Source organism: Ambystoma mexicanum, chromosome 4p (assembly GCF_040938575.1).
Source record: "Ambystoma mexicanum isolate Mex_15411 chromosome 4p, UKY_AmexF1_1, whole genome shotgun sequence".
Lineage (NCBI taxonomy): Eukaryota > Metazoa > Chordata > Amphibia > Caudata > Ambystomatidae > Ambystoma > Ambystoma mexicanum.
The window spans coordinates 1,073,454,530-1,073,478,272 of NC_090927.1; the positions used below are offsets into that span (position 1 = coordinate 1,073,454,530).

At 42.2% G+C, this 23,743-nt stretch overlaps 1 protein-coding gene across 3 annotated transcripts in view; it reads left to right on the plus strand.

Moving 5' to 3' along the window:
- AK9 (adenylate kinase 9) overlaps window positions 1-23,743 on the plus strand; it is a 1,784,103-nt gene that overhangs the window by 163,471 nt on the left and 1,596,889 nt on the right. For all 3 annotated transcript variants that reach the window (XM_069606660.1, XM_069606662.1, XM_069606661.1), the window contains exons 3-4: window positions 16,364-16,493; window positions 17,492-17,555. In XM_069606660.1, coding sequence (XP_069462761.1) covers window positions 16,374-16,493; window positions 17,492-17,555 — 184 coding nt within the window. In that variant the 5' untranslated portion in view covers window positions 16,364-16,373. The remainder of the gene's footprint in view (window positions 1-16,363; window positions 16,494-17,491; window positions 17,556-23,743) is intronic.

Below are 23,743 nucleotides of genomic sequence, written 5' to 3' on the forward strand. Positions count from 1 at the left end.
CCACAATTGTGTGGATGAGCAATTGTCCCAATGTATGTATGATGCCTATCAAAACATCACTCATGCTGTCCCTCTCTTCCACCCCCACAGGCAGGGACCATGACAGCGATGGGCAGGATGCCACCCCTGCACAGGCCACACCCGGGAAGAGGTCCCAGGAGGACAGCAACTGGCCATCAACCTCCAGGGGACAAGCCAGTGGGCGCCGTGTCCCAGCAACCAAGCCACCCCAGATACACATTGCACCTGTACCACCAAGGCCCGTGGCGGGCACAGCACCACCACCCCCACCCACTGTCCTGCCTGGAGACACCTGTGAGACACCCCATTCGGAGGAGTCTAGTGTGGCTGGGGAGCTGGCAGCCACGGCACCCCTGACAGTGGATGACAGCCAGGAGGACATCTGGGGCACCATGGAGGAAGATATTATGGATGTGGTCCATACCCCAACCCAAATGGCATCCCCCCCAAGTATCATCGATCGATACCGGGAACGCCGCCACCCCAAAGCAGTCCGGCCATGACCACACCCAGGGACATCTCAGTCCACTTTTCAGTGTTGGGGAGGATGAGCAGGCTGGACATGACAGCCAGGTTCCCAGCACGTCCACAGGCCACAGGAGTGGCGTACAGAGTTACCTGCACTAGGCCGGTCCATTACGGACAACACCAGCCGCCTCTGAGAGGAGGTCTCGGCCCTCAGCCAGGTGCTAGGGCGCATCACGGATGCCTTGGAGGCAGGTCATCCCGCCCCACAACCTCAGCAGGAGGCCACACCATCCTGCAGTACCACCCAAATGAGCCCACTCTACAGGTCGGTCCATGCACAGCGCCGATGGGACATGCCACCCCCTGGCTCAGGGAGTGTCGAGTGAATGTTATGGCAGCCTCATGTAGGCTTTGGGGACTCAATGGGAGTTGTGTGGGGCAGTTGTGGGGGGAGGGGGAGGAGGAGAGAGGTGAGGGTGTGTGGGGGAGTTGTGGGGGGAGCTGGAGGGGGGTGAGGGTGTGTGGGGGAGATGTGGGGAGAGGGGGAGGGGGTGAGGGTGTGTGGGGAGTTGTGGGGCAGGGGGAGGGGGTGAGGGTGGTGGAGGGTTTTGTCACTTACGTTTATATTGTTACGTTCAATACACTGGTTGTTTGAAAAAGAAGACCTGAGTGGACATTCATCAATGCACATGTGTCATTTAATCATTTACAGTGCATAGTGTACATGTACCCACACACCCAGTGCCCTCTGTCCAACCATCATGTCACCCTCTGCTGACGTGTGTCAGAAATATTGTGCAATCACTGACTGGCGCACAGCACGTCCCTCCTGTGCATCGGCATTGTGATGATGTCCTGCCACATCTTCATCTTCCCCTTCATCTTCATCAGGTGGTAGCAGTTCAATGTCAGGGGGCAGGGGCACGTTCCGGCGGATGCACATATTGTGCAGCATTACACATGCCATGGTGATCTTGGCCACCTTCTCATGCCTGCAGAGGAGTGCCCCACCCGACCGGCTGAGGCAGCGAAATCGTGCCTTCAGCAGGCCAAATGTCTGCTCGATGACGGTACGGGAACGATTGTAGTCCTCCTCGTGCCTGTTCTGTGGGTTTCGGACAGGGGTGAGGAGCCACGGCTTCAAGGGATAGCCACTATTACCTGTATGAGAGGAAAATGAAGGTAAATATCAGGGGAATCAAGAGGGACAGTTGTACTAGTCACACATGCCAGCAGGTTATCGTTGCCCACATGCACATGTCCCTGGATGCATTGACACCATTTTCTGTCCCTCCATGTGTTCTGTGCCATGGTCTAATGGTGTGGGTTGCATCTTCAAGATGATAGATGGTGTGCACTGCAGTCTTGTTGCACATGCATCGTGTATGCATACAGCTGTGTTAGTGTCAATTTAGTGATGTGTGTCCAGTGAGATTTACTTAGAGGGAGCATTGGCAGTAGTTTGTGCAATATTGGGCAATCAGCATTGATCATTCCCATGGTGACATGCAGCACTCCTGTGAGTGTGCCGGCCCTGTGCCGGACAGTGGATTCCCTATTAGGTTCAGTTTCATGCACTCGCAGGGATGCTTGTCCTGTGTGTTGATATGCTGGAGACAGCAACATTGTGCATATGCACTGCATGGTGCAGGATGGCGTTACGGAGGCTGAGGGTCGCTGATGGGTGGTGCACGTGTTGTGGGATGTGGGGTGGTTTCCTGTTAGTCATGTCGTGATAAGTGTCGACCTTACTTCATTCATATGTGTCTTAGACGGTTTGTGATGGTTTCAGGCACAATGTTTGGTGATGTGCACATCGTGCAGTCACATCAACATTGGCAGCATGGTGGTGTGTGCATCTCTTCCCCCTTTTCGATGCCATGTGCCAGTCTTGCTACTTGCCAAGCACGTAGTCCAGCATGTCGATCCATGAAGCGTGGTAGTGTGGAGTTCCGCAGGACCAAAGAGTGATGAGTCGATCCTGGATATCGGGCACAACAATGTATGATGATCTTGCTGGCGTTGCATACCATCTGCACATTGATGGAGTGGTATTGCTTGCGGTACACCAGCTCCATGGCATGCGGGACCACAAACTCCACATGGGTGCAGTCGAGGGCACCTACACAATTTGGCATGCCTGCCAGTTTATGGAAGGCAACTTTTGTATCAAATATCTCCTGGGGAGTCCGTGGTAGGGATATGTAGTCCCTTGTGTGCTTGAGGAGGGCATCCAGCACTTGGTTCAGTATCTGGAAAAAAAGGGTTGAGATATGCCATGCATGTGCCCCACTGTGTGCTGGTAGGTGCCTGTTGCAAGGAAGTGGAGCACAGACACTACCTTCAGTAGAGGGGGGATGGCGGTGCGTATTTCAATGAGGCTCACTATGTTGTCGTGTATCAAGTCCACTATGGTGGTGATGGTGTCCCGGTCCAGACGGTACAGGGTGTGGATCTGCTCTGGGGTTAGGTTGAAAGGACTGGCTCTGATGCGAGGGTTTGGGGCTACCGGTGTCATAACCGTGGCTGCACTTGTGGGGCATGCTGGGCCTGTCCACCCTCCTTCTCCTCCTGCGTCTCCTCTGTGGTGGTGGCTGTTGTTGTTGATGTTGTGGCAATGCAAGCAAGTCCTCCAGCTCCAGTAATGCTACTACTATTGGAATCATGTTGGTGTGGGAGGGGGTGTGGTGTGTGGGTGTGCTCCTTTTGTACTGGGCCAGACTCCATTGCCTCCACCTGTGTTGGAACACTGCTCAGGGCATTTAACGGTAGGTCGGCATTTACGGCATGCCGGTAAGCACTTTTTCCGACTTCATGAGGCCGTTATTTTCATCGCCGCCTCACTTGGGATCTACTCCAGTTTACAGCATGCCGCTAATGCCGGCATGGTGGGTCGCGTGCGCGCGCCCAGACTGTTATTAACGGCTCCGTACTTTACGATGCTGTTAATGGCGGTCTGGTAGGTCAGAATATCCCGTAGCGGTAATCGATGCCGGTATTCCTTTACCGGCATCGTTTTTCCCTTAGCACCAACCTCAGAATGACCCCCATTGTATTTTTCAGTAGGTGCAAAAAAAAAAATGGAAACGCAGGGAAGATAATGCCTACTTATTTGCAAGTTTAAAGAAATAGTTAAGTTTAGTTCACTGTTCTTTAGTTTACTTTAAAAATTGAAAACAAATTATAAAAGCTAAAAATACAAAAAAGGTTCTTTTCAGAGCCGCCATTTTCCCACGCAAAAGAATTACATGTTTTTGATGCCACCACCACACACATTTTTTGGGATGTTCTCATACTACCGCTCTTTCTGCAGACTCCACAGGCTGCGTAGGGGCCTGTAACTTTTTTATTGGTTCTATTTTTCAACTGTGAAAGGTGGCTCCTAAAGCAACAATTTTTTGGTGTTTTTTATATAATTTTGGGATTTTTTTTGCCAGGGAGGGAGGGAAGGGAGGGAGGGAAGGGGAGGGAGGGAAGGGGAGGGGAGGGGAGGGGAGGGGAGGGGAGGGAAGGGAGGGAAGGGAAGGGAGGGGAGGGGAGGGGAGGGGAGGGAAGGGAGGGAAGGGAGGGGAGGGAAGGGAGGGAAGGGAGGGAAGGGGGGAAGGAAGGAAGGAAGGAAGGACGGAAGCCTTGACAGCACTCCAAAACTGCTCCCCCTTATAAAGCGGTGTGTCACAGTACATACACCGTACTGTGACACTCGAAATGTAAGGGTCAACAGTGTTATGTATGGCCTGCGAGGCATCCGCTGGGATCATCTGCCCCATAGGAGTACCCCTTGTGGTGACGGGAGCAGATGATGATGAGGTAGAGGGCGTCAGCCTACTCTTCCCTTCGAAAGGTACCACCCTTCCCACTGCTCCCTTGTGGTTTGACTTGAGGTGGCCCCGTAGGAGTACAGACCTGGTTTTCCGCGACTGAGTTCAACCTTGCACTTAGTGCATCAAACCTTACCTGTCTGAGCCTTTGGTATACCCCTACCATGGTAAACAGCTGCCAGACCCAGGACTCACAACGGGAGCTGGAGAGAGGGACTTCCTGTACCTCCTCTTCCTCTTCCTCCTCCTCTGTATCTCCACGCCTGTGCGCCTCTCCAGGCCCTTTAGATGGTGGTGGTGGTTGTGGAGCTGAAGTGGCCATAACAGATGCTGTTCTGTTCTCCTATACATTTTCTGCAAAGATCTGCACAGAAAACCAACAGGTGCTCGCTTCTGGACAGCCAGATTGATAATGAGGAACTGTAATGGGTGGATCCCTTCAAGTGGGCTGTCGGGGACCGCGCGACTGTCCGCTGCCTATCGAGCCACAAATAGGGCTTGAAAAGTTATAAAAAGTTGCCAGATCACTTAAGACACACTCTAGGAGCTCTGCAAGGGTAATGTTTCAGCTTGAAATACCCTAGAGTGGCCACAAATGTAGATTTAAACTGTCCAGGTGTGTTTGGACACTGTCCGCGATCACTTCCGTTACGCCACGTGGGTGCAGTCACATGATGACATCCCCGGATGTCCAGGGACATGACTGCTGTCCTATGGACACCTATTGGGCGGGTGCGCATGCGTGCCAGTGTCCGCGAGACATGGGCCGAGTCCCCGAACTAATTAAAAGTGCACCACACGTGAGAGGACATGTCCGGACAGGCACAGTCTCCAAGGGGCACAGTGAGATGAGGTGCGCATGCGTGCCTGTGTCCGCAGGACAGGGGCAGAGACCCCAAACTAATTAAAAGTGCGCCACATAAGAGCAAACATATACGGACCGGCCCAGTATCCAGAACCACTGGGAGACGAGGTGTGCATGCGTGCCAGTGTTCACAGGACAGGCTTGGGGTCCCCGGACTAATTGAAAGTGCATCATGAGAAAGCTGACATGTCTGGATATCGCTGATATCCGGGGCACCTCCATTTCGGTTACGGACATCTCGGACAGTCGCCTAGTCCACGGACCCATAATTGGGATTTTAAAAAAATGGCAGCAAGAATATACACACACATATTTATTGAAAAAAAAAAACATTCAATAAGCAAAGAGATGGGGAATCAGAATGGGAAACATAAATTGGTGAATTGGGATTTTCTGTACAATGTTCTTGAGGGGAGGAAGGTAATGAGGTGTAATCATAGCGTCTCATTTACATTCAGGGAATTTGATGGGGATGATTGGTTGGGACAAGGTGAACAGGTACAGGTACAAGTAGGGCAGTGATGGCAAACATTTTCCTTGACATGAATTTTCACAAATGTGAGCAACTGCATGACATTATTATTCCGTTCATCCACTTTTGATGATAACTTGATTAGTTCATTATGTACATATGCGTAAATCTGCAGGTTCTATCAAATGGAATTGGGCTGTGGTTTCCTTATCACCACTATTTGCTGTTAAAAGCAAAAGCATATCATAGTGACATTTGAACAAATTACATTACTTTTTTGTTTTAAAAAATGTATTGTATACCATTAGAGCTGTTTGCTTCAGTGATTTGTCTTTGCGGAAATATTCCTCTAACCATTCCAGTGTGCTTGCCATTTCTGTTAAAACAAAACAATGGTGATATTTCTTATAAGTTATTTATACATAACAAATGATAATAATTTAAAAAGAAATAGTGTGCTTGCTATTTTCAAAGAGATTTTTCCAAAATACGTCCCATGTGCTTGTCAGTTTGTAAGCAGGGTTTTACTGAGGTGATACTGATACTGTGAGATGTACAGTTAGGCTTTGTGCTTGGTGCATTCCATTATATTGTGCAATAAATGAAAACATAGTTGTAGTTTTTGAAGTACAGAATTCCTATAAATATTTATTTTTGGATGTAGTACATATATCTATTGTTGTTTTATGTATATGTCTTTGTCGGTTGAAGGATACAGCATTGTAAGATAACCCCAGTGCTTTTGGGCAGGGTGAATGCTGTCCGAAGTCTGCAGACATGTGTGCGGTCCACGGACTCTTTGCCGATCACATTGGAGGCAGGGGGGGTCAGTATGATGTAAGGGAAATGTAGAAAATTAAGGGTAGCCTGGTAAAAACCCATTAAATTCAGTGAAAAAACTTTGTTAAAGGGACGTTATGGTTAAGTTGCAGTAATAAAAACCTACCAAATTCATTGAAAAAACTTTGTTAAAGTGACGTTATGGTTGCAAGTAAAATCAAAAAACCCCAGGAATTCGCCAGTTATGGTAAGGTAAGCAACCATAATTCGTACCACCACCGTGCACTGCTAGGTCTAACACCCAGATGACATCACAATTGTCAATAAAGCTGTATGTCCTTTTTTATTTGGTTTATGAATGGCATCTTTTGATAACGCAAATATCAAGTTGGATGGTGAAGTATTTTTTTGAGGAGATGCAATGCATTTCACTGATGTCGGAAATCAGATTTTTCTTTTGTATGTCCAAAATGCACTGAATTATTTTTTGTGAACTTGTAAAATATGTCGAAGTATTTTTTTAGTAGTTGTAGTAAACAAAAAAAAACCCAGAAATAAGTAGTTATTTTAAGAGTCACCTTTTATGAACGAAAAACAAGTTAATTGATTTTAATTCCCGCACTCCACACTTGGAATTTTCCAGATGTCTGCAGCCCTTTATACTGTCTGCGGACTATGCAGACTGCAAGAGGTACACTGATTTTTTTTTAATTCTTTTTTTCTTCTATTTTTTAACTGTGAACGGTGGCTCCTAAAGGAACCTCTTCTTTTTGTCTTTCTGGCTTTTATATTTTTGGGGGATTTCATTTTTTTTGTAGGCGAGGCAAGAAGGTAAGGTGGGGAAGTGAAGGGGCACCAACCAAAGATACAGTGGGGCAGGTGGACAGAGGAAGATGATGGGCGTGCCTTAAATCTAAGGTTGGTGTCAGTGTTTCTTGTGCTCCTTGACCACAGCCTCTAAAGCACTTAGAAAATGCTACCACCTGCAGATTGGTGTGTTGCAATATATACAGAGTACTGTTGTCTTGGAAAGATATGGATCAACAGCCTCTTTTATGACTTGCGAGGCAGCTGGTGGGACCGTTTGCCCCACAGGAGTAGCCTGTGTGGTGGCAGGAGTGGTTGAGGAAGATGAGGTAGAAGAAGACAGCCTACTACTTCCTGAGAAAGGAACAGCCTTTCTCAGAGCACCCGGGTGGCTTGACTGAGTGTGGCCGCGCATGGAGGTGGTACTGCCCATGTTGTCCGCTACTGTGTATGATTCCACACGCAAAACATTCAACATGGGTAGCCCAAGCCTTTGGTACCCCTTGTGCAGTCTTAAAAAACTGATACACCCATGATTCTCCCTGGGTGCTGGAGGTAGGCATTTCCTCTGTAGAGGAACAGGTGGACATGTCATCCCTAGCTCCCGCGCCCTCACCGCCATATAGGAACAGCAGGAGAAGAGCCCTATGTAGGAAACCAGGTATTAATCCCAATACCGCATCAATTGTATGAGAGACAATATGCACTCAGGCAACCATTTTGGATGTGCCCCTGTATTGAAAGGATATCTGGACACATCATCGGACATCGAAGAGATATAAGTGAAATTGGACAAAGGCAGAGTGACGTAATTAGGGAAAGACATGAAGACGCACTGAAACGATATGTAAATACTTAAAGAATAAAGATGTAACTGAAGTAATAATTGAAACATGTAATCTAAGACTAAGAAATGATATGCACTAAAGAAATAAGTGAGAAGAGATGAAGTGAATGTTCATATGCAGAAACGCAAGGTAGTTCAGGCATATAGAAGATTGCTGCAGAAGAAAACGTAACATGGCTAAGGTGGCCATTAGAAAAAGATGGATGTTGTACTCGTGTTGAATCCAATCCAGCTACCTCAGAGACAGACCAGGGGTGCAGAGTCTGAAGGCGCTGGAAAAACAATGTTGTGTGAGTAACACAGAGGAGTCTCTTGGCCTGGCATCCAGGATGCCACGTTAAAGAATAATTGCAAGGCACAAGGGGAGTCAAAAGGATAAGCCATGTATGTAGGACATATTTCTTAGATTAAGCAAAGAAGAAAACATCTTCAAGCGCCAAGTATTCGAAAATCAAAGATGCGAAAGGCCTATGCAAGGTGGAGTGAGCAAGTCTCCAGAGACCAAGAGAAGTAATGCCACTCAGCTTAATTAAATAAAATAGCAGTACATTGAAGGATGAAATGTATCAAATCGTGGTCTCCTCACACATGATTCAGAGGTCGAAAACAAGGGCTATTCATTAAGCTCCAGACGAAGATAATGGTGTAACTACATTCCCTTGAACTTCGTAGAACAGAGAACATGTTGCAAGGTCACCTATAAAGAAGAAGCCTTTGCTTGGGGCCTGACCTATGAGAGATTATGGACTAATTGGGCTAGTGGGAAGTAGTCTGACATTGCTCTCTGCACCCAAGTTTTGTTTTGCTTACGTGCCGCTAAACAAGCCGAAAGTCCAAGGTTGGGAGAAAATGCCAACCAATCGGAGGGTCTATGTAAGAACGTGCTATATAGTGTTGCAAAGGCCAACCTGCTGCTGTTATTCTGTTATAAATTGTATTGTATGTATTTCAGAGGTGGTTCAAGGCGTGTCCACTAGCTAAGCAGCATCTAGTGATATTACTAATACGATATATATAGAAACATATGTTCTCTTAACCAATCCCTCCCTTCGATAGGTTTTACAGTTTGTCATGTAGGATGACATCATAGATGACGTACATTGAGGTATAAAACCTTTGTGTAATCAAAATTGAAGTGTGAGTGTGTGGACTACAGTTTGTTGTTTGCTAGATTACCCTACTTTATTCAAGCTGACAATTAAGTAGTACTTTGCCATATTCTTTGAGTCTGTCCAGTTATTTGGGTCTTAGATTGGTAATTCCATCTAGCACATGAGATGCATCAAGGTGCTAGAGTACACCTCTATCTCATCTTCCTGGTCCTCTTGATCCTCCTCTGCATCATTGCACCTTTTCCCCTGTCCAGGCCCACCAGCTGGTGGTGGTAGTGGCCCCTGGGGAGTAGGCATGGCCATGGCTGATGCCATTTTTGAAGCTAAATAGCATTCGTGCCAATGCTCTTTCAAGCAGGTGCTCTCTCCTGGATTGCAGATTAAAAATGAGTAAGAATGGGTCTAGGAGCTGTGGAAGAGTGAACTTTCAGTTTGAAACTTCCTAGATCGGCTGAAAATGCAGTTTCAAAATGTTCGCAAAGCACAGACCCATTCGCCGGACACGTCATTGCGTTGCACGTGCGCTCACGTGATGCTGTCCGGGAAATCGGCAATGTCAGACATTCACAAGCGTTGGCGAACAAAAAACGGTGTAAAAAGTTCTAGAAAGTTGGGAAAAGTGCTAAGAATGTTGCTAGAAGGTGGGGGAAAGGCACAGTTTTCACTTGAAACTTCCTAGCTTGGCCGAAAATGCTGCCATATTGGTAGTGAGTATGATATTAGTTGTAGCATATTAGGGTGCACTGGTAACAACCTATGTAATTCAGTGGAAAAACCTTGTTAAAGGGACATTATGGTTAAGTTGCACTAATTCAAACCTATGAAATTCACTGAAAAATCTTTGTTAAACTTTGCAATGCACAGCAACAAACTACACTATGCCAGGGTGAGGCAACAGGTCGGGAGGAGGGAGCACAGTAGGTTCCAGTATGCAGCAGCACACAACTCTCGCTCCCCCCAACCTCTGCTCTGGGGTATGTCAGCCAGCCACACATGTAGGAGTTCAGAGAATTACGTGCTACTGATTCAAATAGTATTTTTCATATAGTGAATGACGTTCAACTGCAGTTCTGTAATAAATCAATCTGTGCTTTGTTACTTCAAAACTAAGTTTATATCCATAGAGTTAGTGTTTCACTAATAATCTCTTAGTGAGGAAACACTCAACATGTTTATGCAGCTTAGACTTAATTGCCAATGCATTTCGGAGTTTCCTCCTTCATCAGGGCGAGTCTTACCTTTTGCAATAAAACCATCAATATTATGTGAACACAAATGTAAATGAAAGTAAATAAAACATCACACACCATATTCAATTGTTGTCAAATGTTGCCAAAGTGCATTTATAGCAAAATAAAATAATAATGACATAAATTAGCAACATATGAATAGTGACAGATCAGTAAAATGTGGTATAGAAGGCTTCTTGTTACCTATTTTGTAGTTGACTGTGCGAAATAAAGAAGAGTTCTTGTGAATGGCAGAATCTCCTAAATTCAGTGCTGGTCTTATTTCAATATCACAAGCGGCAGAAAATGTCACTGCTAATAATGCTCTGTGGATAAATAACCACATGTCAATTCTAATGGAGATACCTAAAAGAATAAGTTGTGGGAAATATTGAATGGGAAACTAACATGTAGTGCTGCCGGGTAGCGTGCGTTAAGTATGTCAGGTTCTGTTGTATCGTGAAAACGTCTAGGACGCTTGAGTTCAGCGCTTGTCTATTTCATAATGACATGCGGCGGGCATGCCGTTGTTAGATGTACTCTGTGGATTAGATGAAACTCCAGTCAATGCTTGTAGCATTACTTGAACACATATGTCTATGAGAAATAATCTTTCTAGAACACACCTGATGTCAGGGCTGGTTAATACTTGGCTGGCGAACTTCGTGTGCTGAAGATTCCAAATCCTGATGTGGGCTGTTGGCTTAGCAACGGAGCAGATTACGCGAAAACGCTGCATGCAGAAATGAGCGTGGTGCCGTGTACTCAGAACTATGTACCTACTTTGTTATGGTCCGTTGTCGTGGCAACGGAGGTAGTTCAGCGCGCACGTCCCACGCTAGTGGGAGCGCGCCCCAAACTACAAAAGAGTCCATATGGACTACTAAGTGGAGATGTATGTGCATACACCAGTGTGATGTGTAGGGAATATTGTGTATATGATGAAGAATGGGAAAAACAATTTAACATTATGTATATGATACAGAATGAGAAAAGTAATTGAACACATAAAAAAGAAGGAAAACTAATAATAAAAACAGAAGAAATACTGCAAGAATGCAAAAATTACAACAATTACGAAAATTACAACAACCTTGGCAGTGGTAAATACAACATTAATGAATAAGTGGGAGGAGTTAAGGCACCCCGAGACTTCAATGGTGTCACCATGGGTCCCAGACAAAATAGCCCAGGACAAGGTCTCATGGGTGCTGATTAATTGGCTGTAATACAAATTAGATACCTTTCAGATTTCCTTTTTTACAAATTTTGTGGGAAAAATCCACTATGTGAACTTCAATATGTATACATGTCACAATAGAAGCGAAACCCCATTGGTTGAACTCTTGCACAAAACGGATTGTTCAAAGCTAAATGTTCGTAACTGATTATTCAAATAAAACAATGTAAATTGATCTCTTCTTTGAGACCATTGGGAGTTAAGCTCCCTAACTTGTCGATCCAGTAAGTCTCTCTTCTGTTCAGTCTTAAACCCAAATCTTCATGGGGATTATTCCTTGTAGGCACTTCCAAGATCTGTAACCTTATTTGTGTGAGATTATGTCCCTCCTCCGCCCAATGATGAGCTACTGCAGAGTTTGTGTTCTTATTTCGAATACATGGGCGGTGCTCATTCCACCGTGTTTTGGCTGCTCTGGTAGATTGCCCCACATAGTATTTGCCGCAGGGGCATTTGATTCCATAGATGCTGTTGATGCTGTCACAGGTACCATAAGTTCTGAGAGAGATTTTCTTGCCTGTACGGGGGTGATATACCGTATTCCCTTTAATCACAAAGTTGCAATTAGTGCAATGTAAACAGGGATATGTTCCAGTTTGTTGTGTGATAGGTTCCTTCATGGGTGGTCTAGTTCTTACCAGTTCATCCCGTAAATTCCGGCTTCTCTGACAGGCAAAAACAGGTAGTTCATCAAACAGGTGTTGTACGATATCATTCTTGAAAATACTCCATTGTTTTTATTGTGTTTTTAATTTTTTGACTTTGAATTGAAAATTTAGAAACATATATTGGTGATTTGAGTTCTTTCTTCCTTTTGGGTGTGATTGTTAGTAGAGTATCTCTGTCAAGAGCATTCACTTTTTGGGTGGCAAGCTCTAATTCTTCTTTCTTGTATCCTCTTGCGAGGAACTTGTCTGACATCTCAGTTTGTTTGGATAAGTAGTCTTCAGGATCACTAACGATTGTTTTTACCCGTAACCGCTGGCTATGCAGTAAATTTTTTAAGCAAGCTTGGTTGATGGAAACTCAAACAATGTAAAAGATTGTTGCGATCTGTGGGTTTACGGAAAAGAGAGGTATTGTATCCTGTTTCTTTTTTCTCTATCTATATATCCAGGAAATTAATCATGCTGTTAGATACTTCTTTAGTGAATTGGATTCTGCTATCAATGTTGTTCAAGTAGTCAAAAAACGTGTAAAATTCCGATTCAGTACTTGCCCAAATTCCTAAAATATTGTCGATGTAACGTACCGACATATGGATGTTCTTGCTCCATTCGCTATTGTCGAGTACATGGACCATCTCGTATCTGTACATGAAGCAGTTTGTATATGTAGGGGCCATGGTGGCACCCATTGATATGCCTGAAATCTGTAATAGAAATTGATCTTTGTATTGGAAATATTAATTTTCTGCTATGAACTGTAAGAGGGTAAGTCTTTGCTTGAATTTCGGGTGCTTGTAGTAATATCCATTCAACTGATTCCATTCCAAGATCATGAGGTATTGATGTGTACAGGCTATTAAAATTGATGGTGTCCCGGATATATGTGTTGGTGTTCTGTATCAAAGGTTCTAAGAAAAAGGTGATGTATATACCCAGTGGTTGGTTAATACTATTCATACCTGCCACAATTGGTTTTCCCAGTGGCTTGAGTGGATCTTTATGAATTTTGGGTATGGTATAGAAGTTTGGAATCCTTTGGTGTAAATTATTCAAGTATTTGCGAGTGTGCTCGTTGATCCATTCAAGAACTAGTGCCTTGTCTAGTAGTGTTTCAAGATTTAATTTGATAGATGGTGTGGGGTCTTGATCCAAAGGGGCGTAGATCGTACGGACTTCTAATTGCCTCCTGCATTCTGCATCATAATCAATTGCATTCATAATGACTAATGCACCACCTTTGTCCGCTGGATGAATTGTTCTAGCTTTACAACTGTAGAGCTCTTTGATCAATTTCATCTCGTGTGGTTTAAGATTTTTGTAGGGTGTTTTTTTGTAACTTATTCTTTCAAGGTCTCTGGTGACTAGCTTCTGAAAAATATCTTTAGATGGTACTGTGATGGGAGGTGTGAAGCTGCTTCTGGCCCGGAATTCTTTATAATCAGGACCCACGGTTGTAGATTTTTCTTGAGTTTCTAATTCATCAAAGAAAAGTTTGAGCTTTAGCTTCCTCACAAATTTATATAACTCAATTTTAGTGTCAAATAGAGTAGTCCCGTATGTGGGGACAAAAATAAGGCCCTTCTGTAACATTTCTTCTTCATGTTGTGTTAACAACCTTTGGGAAATATTGATTACTAGGTTTTCCTTCATTGTAGTCTTGTCTGTGGTTTGTTTCTTTGATTTCCTCCTCCCTCTGCGGGTTCTTTTGGGCGCGTGTCTAAAAAAGCCGAAGTTGATGGTGTTTGAGTTGTTGGGCTCTCTGAGCGATTAGCTGCATCTGATGTATACTTAAATAATTTCTTTGGTATGGTTGGTCCGTATTTATCCATGCAGGTATACACCTCTTCGTTGATGTAATCGTAAGTGTCACGTTTGAATTTCTTAACTTTCTTCTGTTCTAATTCTGTCTTGTAATCCTCAAGTTTGTTATTAATGTCTGTCAGAATTACATCATACTCCTCTTTACCAAGTCATCCTACCAATTCTTTTTCAATTTCTTTGATTTCAGTATTAAGAGATGTTACATTCTTGGATAATTCTTGGATGGTCAGAAAGATCAGGTCTAAAGAGCATTTATTTAAAATAGTCTCCCATTTGCGAACAAATTCTTTACTTTCCTTGCATAAAGTGGGACGAAGTTGTATTCGTAAACCTCTAGGGATATGTTGGTTTTTAAAGTAGCGGGCAAGCGTTATAGCATGAAGTTTCCTGTTGATCTCTTTTCGTATTAACTATTCCAATTGTTTAATCCGTTCAGCTGGATCTTTCGCTGTGGTACCATGTGTGCCTATCCATGTTTCACTGATGAGTTCAAGAATTGCTGAAGCTTCCGCTGTGGAGAACACTAAGGCTTCTGCGTATTTGGTTGAAAGTCCTTCAATGTCTTCAAAAGACATACTGCTTCTGTATATTAAGTTAATGTGTGTGCCTCCACTACTGTGTGTCTCACAAAGGGAGCAAAAAGTAGCAAAACGAGAAATGAGTGGGCACCACAATGTTAATCATATTATCTTAAAGGTCACACTCAGTGTTAGAAACATTATATTAGATATATTGACCAAAAATAGTAATGTTTCAAGTAAATCTTATCAGGAGCTGACAGTCGCAAGCCTGGAGACACCCTGACTCAAAAAACAACTGTACAAAGAAAGGCTAGGTATGAGCACCGAGCCACACTGTCGCTCTCTGTTAGGAGATTCTGCAATTCACAAGAACTCTTCTTTATTTTGCACAGTCAACTACAAAATAGGTAACAAGAAGCCTTCTATACCACTTTTTACTGATCCGTCACTATTCATACGTTGCTAATTTATGTCATTATTATTTTCTTTTTCTATACGTGCACTTTGGCAACATTTGACAACAATTGAATATGGTATGTGATGTTTAATTTACTTTAATTTACATTTGTGTTCACGTAATGTTGATGGTTTTATTGCATAATGTAAGACTCGCCCTGATGAAGGAGGAAATTCCGAAATGCATTGGCAATTAAGTCTAAGCTGCATAAACATGTCGACTGTTTCCTCACTAAGAGATTATTAGTGAGTGAAACTCCAACTTTAACTCTATGGATATAAACTTAGTTTTGAAGTAACAAAGCACAGACTGATTTATTACAGAACTGCAGTTGAACGTCATTCACTATATGAAAAATGCTATTTGAATCAGTAACAAGTAATTCTCTGAACTCCCACATCCCAAATTTCTCGTTTAGCCAGCCACACATGCCCATTCTCAGTGCAGTTAACTTCAGAGTGCAAAGCACATCAAGCGATAAGGGAGTGACCTAAAGGATCATTAATTTTCAACAATTGATGAGTGTTGTCATATCTGTCCACAGAACCCGTTCAGAGAACAGGTACTTTTTCCTGGTATGTATATATATATATATATATCTCAGGCAAAATCTTATGACCCAGCCATTTTAGAGTATCTGGTATTCTAATTGGCATTAAGCTGTAAAATGCAAAAGTGCATTAGACAATTAAAAAATGGTATAAAAGTAACTGCTGCCAAAAGGCTGTCTTGGACACAGAGTTAGTAACCACAAAGTTGCAACTAACAAAGCTACATAGACCCAAAATGTCCCTACCACACTGTAAGGTGAGGTGTGAAGAAAAGAAACCAGGGAATTTTACAATTGCACTGATAGCCAGAAGTATTGATCGGTGTCCCCAAAACCGATGATCTTAGCAAAGCCAGTAAAGTAAAAAGGCTTAAATGGCCTCCAAAAGGCAAAAAAGGTTCAAAACTTGGGGTCCAAATGATGTCTATGAAGGGAAAGCAGCAAGGAGAAAAAAGCCAGGCAAACCAAAGGATTACCTGTCTCGAGAGGCATTATGCCACGTTTACTAAGGGCTCTGTGACAAGGAGGGAGAATTATGGGAAATGGCAAGTTCATAGAGTGATAAGTAGTTAACCTAATCAGTTGAATCTATTGCATTTGCTGTCTTTGCTTGTTTTATTTAAATTCTCAATTTGTCATTCTTGCTTGTTGCTTTAATTTTTCACTCCTCGTTGTATTTTGTGGCAGGGTTTCCATCATGGTGGTACAAGAATTCCAGCAGAATGGCTGGCCTTTGGCAGACAGTTTTGATGAAGATGAAACCGAAAGATTGTTTCTAGAGAGCAAGCCAACTTGCTTCCTGATTATTGGAAAGCCTGTAAGTTAATTTCCATAGACCCGCTTCCTGTCCATTTAGAATAGGACAGCCTTACTGATGCATTATAATTCACTAAACCATAGACCACTGCTTCTATTTAATGTTAACGAAAAGATGTTCAAGAAGTGTCATTCATTTTCTGTCGCATGCCAGTTTAGAGCAACTTGTCTAAAGCCTTGGAGCCACTTGTTGTGATTGGATGCAGCAGATAAAATACATATTGCAATTTTCCCACTTCAGAACACACAAAAGCATCCATCTTATTAACAAGAAAATGCAGAGTCGGTCAGCGCTTCAATTTTCTTATTAAAGGACTAGCAAATAAGTATTTACTATATATTGAGTTCTCTGGATACCTCTCTATGTGCTTGAGCATAACATATTTACCTGGTTTGCCCTGTTAGGCCTAGGCACTTTAATTATTCTTTTGAAAGGCATTGTAGATACACAATATATTAAACGTGGAAAGAGCTCATACATCTCACAGAATATCTCTCTGCACATTGCATGTTCACGTTGTTGACATCTTCTTTCGATTTGCTTTACTGTTTTTTAATCTGCTTATACTACGTTCCAAAAGCCACTTCACTGATCTTGCTCTTTCTTGAAAATACATTTTCCTTGTGTTGTTTTTGCCTTAAACATTTTTTATTGTGCATTTTTAGTTTAATTTACAAAACTTTAAGCACATGTAAAAAGTAAAGTGATTTGAATAATAAAACGCATTTAAAACGTTCACATAGTATCAACATAAATACCACTTTTCATTACACATCAGAAATAAAGATTCCAGCTACATTCTTTAAAAATAAGAAGCTTTTCTATCACAGTCTCATTCCCAATTTAACATTAACCTTTTATAAAACCTGTATAATGTTTTAACTCTCCACTGCTATTTTTTATGGTAGTGCTTTTGCAATAAACAGATATCAGAAATACAAATCTCACTTTAATCGAATGCAATGACTTTCATTTAAAAAACTATTTTTACATTTCAGGGAACTGGAAAGGCAACGTTGGGAAGAAAGATATCCCAGGCTTGGAAATGTGTCTATGTGGAAGGTAAATCTGTCCTATTCCGAGCTACAGAGTAAAGGCTGTTCAGTAGCTCTTTCTTTTAGCCGCAGAGTACTGATGTAACTTGTACAGGGACGTCATTTGGGGGTCGCCTGAGGTCTCCCTTGCTACCCCTGTGGTCTCCCTTGCTACCCCTAAAAAAAAAAAATGATTTTTCCTTTTTCGTTTTTTCTTTTTTTTAAATGGCTGTGGGTTAGTGCCTTGTGGTTTCTGGAGTGGCTGGCTTTCTTGTTCAGGCTTCTTAAAATAAACCGGGGGTTCCACAAGTGTAGCACTTTCAGCAGTGACCCTAAATAAGAAAGAATAGGAATAGCAAATAATTTGTCTTTCTGGAATTCTATACAATAATGGCTAGACTCATTAAAAGTTTTATTTAAGGCACACTTCAGGGGGTGAGTCACTGATTTAGTCTGTTCTTAAACACCTCAACTCACCCTTTCATCCTTCTGAGGTCAATAAATGAGTACCAACACAGTCTGGGTGATATTGTAGGTATATTTGTTCTGTGTAAAGTGCTTAAGCGTAAGTGCCATATAATAACACATCATTATCATTTGGCCTCGGACGTCTGCTTGCATTCACAGTAATTTGGTAATATGGGGCTATACACACTGATATTAATGATACATATGGTGATCCATTCTTGTATCAAATGTATATCACATTATTATTATAGTGATATGGTAACCATATTTTTCATGGTGTAGTTAGGAACAATGCTAGGTGATGCCAACTGCCTGCTTTGTCAAGGGGTGAAAGGTCATGTTCCATCGCTTCCTGTGATGGCAATTTGGGATGTGGTCAAATGACATCACTTCTTGTGATTTCATCAGAGGTCAAGGGTTGTGTGCTATCACTTCGGCTTCCCCAGGCATTTTGCTGAAATGACTCCCTGAACTTGTATAACATGTTCTTTTAAAAAAAAAAAAATTATTGGTTTTGCATAACATATAAAACACTAACCCACCCCTACACCCCGCCGAGTTTACCATTCCCCCGCCACCACGCTTCAACACCAGACGGACAAATACATAGTTATGTTAATTTTCAAGCAGATGCCAGCCATATGTCAAATATTCTCAGTCTGTGTGGACACCATTGCAATGTTTAATCTCTCTGGATTCATGATAACACATGCCCCAGTCTTGTGTAAATGCTTTCCGGTCCCTTTGCAAGCTATACGTTACCCACTCCAGAGCCACACATTTCCAGTCTTTCTGCAACAGTAAGGTCTGTCGACACTTGCATCTGTTTCCACTTCTGTGCTATTACTAGCCACACTGCTAAAGGCAGTACCAAACACCCTCTTAATTGCCTCTTAGTAAGGATCATGTTCTCCGGGTCCCACAAGCCACACATCCACACCATTGTACCAGTGCTTTCACTCCCTGGGAATATCTCTATCATCTGGGTCTTTACCTCCTGCCAAAATCATTGAAGAACCGGGAACTACCACCAAATGTGATTCCAATTCCTGGTGCCCTTCCAGTCCCTCCAACACTCTAAAGATGCTCTACGATACATTGCATGTTGACTTGTCAGTGTGTACTACCAATGCAATTTATTTTATACCACATTTCCCAGAGCTGAATAGAACGTGACGGTTTTGGTAAGTTGCCCCATACATGCTCCCAATGTTCCCCTGATGCTACATTGCCTAGCGAAGTCTCCAACCTCCTCATGTACCTCCACTGTGCAGGCAGCAGGCTTTCATTTGTAAAGTGACGAGACCAGTTTCCTGGAGCTGATTGTGTTGTAATACATTTCACAAACGGGGTTAACTGCCTGCTAGCAGCGGCCTTAACATGCTGATCGGACATCCAATGCTGCAATTGGTAATAACGAAGCCTCTCCCCTGCTCTCATCGCTACTTGTTGTTTGCAGGTTTCAAAAGACATGATTTCCTGCCCTTGCATCATGCCACACGGTTTCAGACACCCTGCTTTCTGCCATGTCTTGAAAGATCCCTGTTCTAGCCCATGCAAGAATTGTGGGTTGTGAAAGATGGATGTTAATGGGGATGGAATGGTGGAGAGGGTTCCCTTCGTCAACCTTGAGTCCCAGGTGTCCGCCACAAGCCGTACTAGTGGCACGTGTAGAATAGCTCAGTGGCAGTGTATCATTTTAGAAGCAAGACTACGCAGAGCAACACAGGCTCGAATCCAGGGCCACGCTAAGAATCCTCTTCGGTAATTAAGTGTGTTATAAAAAAAACAATTATAATCATAACTATTTTACTAATATGAACATTTGGTGGTCTGTTTTTTTTTTTTCTTTTTCCCAGCCATAACAGTTGTGGTAGGGGTGTACCCGCCATGGTCAATTTGGGTGTAGAGGAGCACTCCTTAATACCATGAATCTTAACGTGAATTCAAATGCTTACTTGTTAGAATTAAATACAAACTTAGGTGCTAAACAGAGTTTGATTCTGGGCTACAGAATTGGATAAACAATGGTTTGACAGATCACTTCAGCAAAAATGATCATACTCTGTGCACACTTTACGGCATGACCATGCAAAACACATTTATCTTAGTGCAATTTTTACTTTCACATTTTATTCTTGACCAAAAACAATGACCCAAGACTGTCTTGGTAATGTCTCTATTCAATTTTGTTAGTATTTCAAAAAATACCCATTTTACAGCAAAGTGTTACATGCAGTCTCGTATTTACAAATTCAATAAACCAAACAATATATGCGTGTTTTCACAGCTTTTTCAATCCGAAAATGTTTCTAATGTCTCTTTAACACTCTTTTTCTTATGGTTCTTTACAGTTTAAAGTCCAAAATTCTCAAATGAAATCAAGGGGCTATTGATCAAATAGTCTCTTATCTTTCCATTGATGCACAACGCGTTTCGGGCTCTCTCTTAGCCCTTCATCAGGTGCGACCAAATTCTATACTTCAATCTGATGTATCTGAAAATTAAATATATATTTCTATTTAGACCCTCAGTTCATGTTTCATATGCCTTCAGAATTCATTTGGACTAGATTGACCAATGTACCTGTAATTCTGTGAATCTCTCCCATCTGTCAGTCTTTAATACTTGTAAATTTCATTCCAGTATTGTTTACTCATCCTCTCTTGTGTTTATCTTGAGTATTGCGTCCAATCTGTAAAAAATGGATATGACTTTGTTTTTCTACATTGATTTTGAATGTTTGTAAGTGGGTTTGGTGCTGGCAACAGTCGCTACATCATAGCGCTGTGCCCCAGTCGCCCAACCCTAATTCAGCGTTTTTCCATGCTTTCCTTTCATACCGTGTCCCAGTTGTCTCACCTGACTGTGCGGACCGCTGCCGGCTACTTTATTTTGGCTTGCCGTGCGTGCGAGCTCGTTGTCATCAGCTCAACACTGCCGCAAGCCGCTCGTGTTGCTGTCTCGTGCCGCTCGGTATCCTGGTTTTCTCCTTCCCTTAGTCCTCACTCTCCTGTCCACTTCACAGCATGTGTATCTCCTTGCGGTAGCTCCACGGTTGCCTTAATTGTGTTCCTTTGGACTCCCTAGGTGTAGTCCCTTCTTGCTTTCTACCAAGCTATCAAATGGCTAGTTTCCCGTGATTGCATGGACACCATCTTGGAATAGTTTCAATAACTGTGGTTTGAATCCCTGTCGTGTGGTGGTTGCTTCTACGTCGTCGCTACAGAAGTTTCGGGATGTTACTAAACATGATGTTTATTGTTTTAAATGTTACATGGCTCATTAAGAAACACTCAAAAAATTATTTGTTTCATATGCACTTGCTTTGTACCAGCTCAAGCATTTACAAATACAATTCTATACGCGGGGTACCTTTTAGATTCTTGCTGTCCAGTTAGTGTTTCTGTGCACTTTTATAAAAAGCAACTTAAATCCCAATCTGCGTTCATCCCATTGTGTTGCATTGAGTTCAATTTGTCGATCCAGTATGTTTCTCTTTGCAGAAGAATTTTATTTAAATTTCCTCCCCTTCTTGATATTTTTATCTGTTCCAGAATAATTAATCTTATCTGAGAGATATTGTGTCTTTCTTTTTTTGAAATGTTGAGTAACTGGTGATTTTATTGCTCCTGTCCTGATGTTTGACTTGTGTTCGGACCACCTTATTTTCGCCTTCCTCATTGTCATGCCTACGTAATAAATTCCACATGGGCATCTTATGCCATAAATTACATTTTTTGAATCACAGGTCGAAGAATGATATAGATTGATTTTATAACCTTTATGAGGGTGAGAGATGGTGTTGCCCGTTATTAAGTTATTGCAGTTATTGCAATTGTGGCATGGGGTTGTACCTTTGTAGGTTTCCTGGGTTCGTTTTTCTGCCGACAAATCTGCTTTTATGAGGTGTTCCCACATTGATTTGCTCTTGGAATAGGCAAAAAGTGGAGGTTCTGGGAAGAGTCTTTTCATCATTGGGTCTAAGGTCAAAATTGACCAATTCTTTTTGATAATTTTTGATTTTCGGACTCTGTTGGGAGAAAGTAGTAACATATACAAGTTTCTCCTGTTCCTCCTTTTCTTTTAGTTGTAACACTCCTTCTCTGCTGATTCTGTTGGCTTTTTCGGCACTTGTGATAATGGATGATTGATAACCTCTTTTCTCAAATTTTTCTTTTAATTCTGCTGTTCTTCTGGTGTATTCCACTTCTTCTGAAATAATCCGTCTGTATCTTAGAAATTGACTGAAAGGTATGCTTTCTATTGTCCTCTGCGGATGGAAACTATTCGCATGCAGTATGCTGTTCCTGTCTGTTAGTTTCGTAAATATTGTTGTTTCCAATTTGCCTCCTTTCTTGTATACTTGCACATCAAGGAATTCAATGGATTCTTTGCTCGTTTTAGATGTTAATTCAATCCTTGGTGCCATGCTGTTGAGATGCTGAAAGAATGTCAACAATTCATCATTTGAACCATTCCAAATCCCGAATATATCATCTATAAAACGGAACATACATTTCAGTTTGTTCGTCCATCTTTCTTCATTGAAGATATTAGTTTCCTCCAAGTATGCCATATATGTATTCGCATAACTGGGGGCCATTGCGGCCCCCATAGAAGTTCCAGATATTTGTATATAGTATTTGTCCTCGAACATAAAAAAGTTATTTTGTAACACTATTTTGAGTAGTTTTAAAGTGAACAGCTTATCAGCTTCACAAATCGTGTCTGGTTTCAGTAATAGCCACTCCATGGCTTCCAGTCCTCCCTCGTGGGTGATGTTGGTGTAGGGGCTTACCACGTCCATTGTGAAGAGGATGTCTTGATCGTCATCAATTTCAACTTGTTTTAATTTGTTCAAAAAATCATTTGTATCTTTTATGTATGTTTTGAACTTCTGCACTGAAGGTTGGATTGCCCTATCTATATATTGTGCCAATGGTTCAAGTAAACTGTTGTTCGCAGCAATAAAGGAAAGCATGGAAAAACGCTGAATTAGGGTTGGGCTATGATGTAGCGACTGTTCCCAGCACCAAACCCACTTACAAACATTCAAAATCAATGTAGAAAAACAAAGTCATATCCATTTTTTACAGATTGGACGCAATACTCAAGATAAACACAAGAGAGGATGAGTAAACAATAGTGGAATGAAATTTACAAGTATTAAAGACTGACAGATGGGAGAGATCCACAGTATTACAGGTACATTGGTCAATCTAGTCCAAATGAATTCTGAAGGCATATGAAACATGAACTGAGGGTCTAAATAGAAATACATATTTAATTTTCAGATACATCAGATTGAAGTATAGAATTTGGTCGCACCTGATGAAGGGCTAAGAGAGAGCCCGAAACGCGTTGTGCATCAACGGAAAGATAAGAGACTATTTGATCAATAGCCCCTTGATTTAATTTGAGAATTTTGGACTTTAAACTGTAAAGAACAATAAAAAAGAGTGTTAAAGAGACATTAGAAACATTTCGGATTGAAAAAGCTGTGAAAACACGCATATATTGTTTGGTTTATTGAATTTGTAAATACGAGACTGCATGTAACACTTTGCTGTAAAATAGGTATTTTTTGAAATACTAACAAAATTGAATAGGGACATTACCCAGACAGTCTTGGGTAATTGTTTTTGGTCAAGAATAAAATGTGAAAGTAAAAATTGCACTAAGATAAATGTGTTTTGCATGTTCATGCCGTAAAGTGTGCACAGAGTATGATCATTTTTGCTGAAG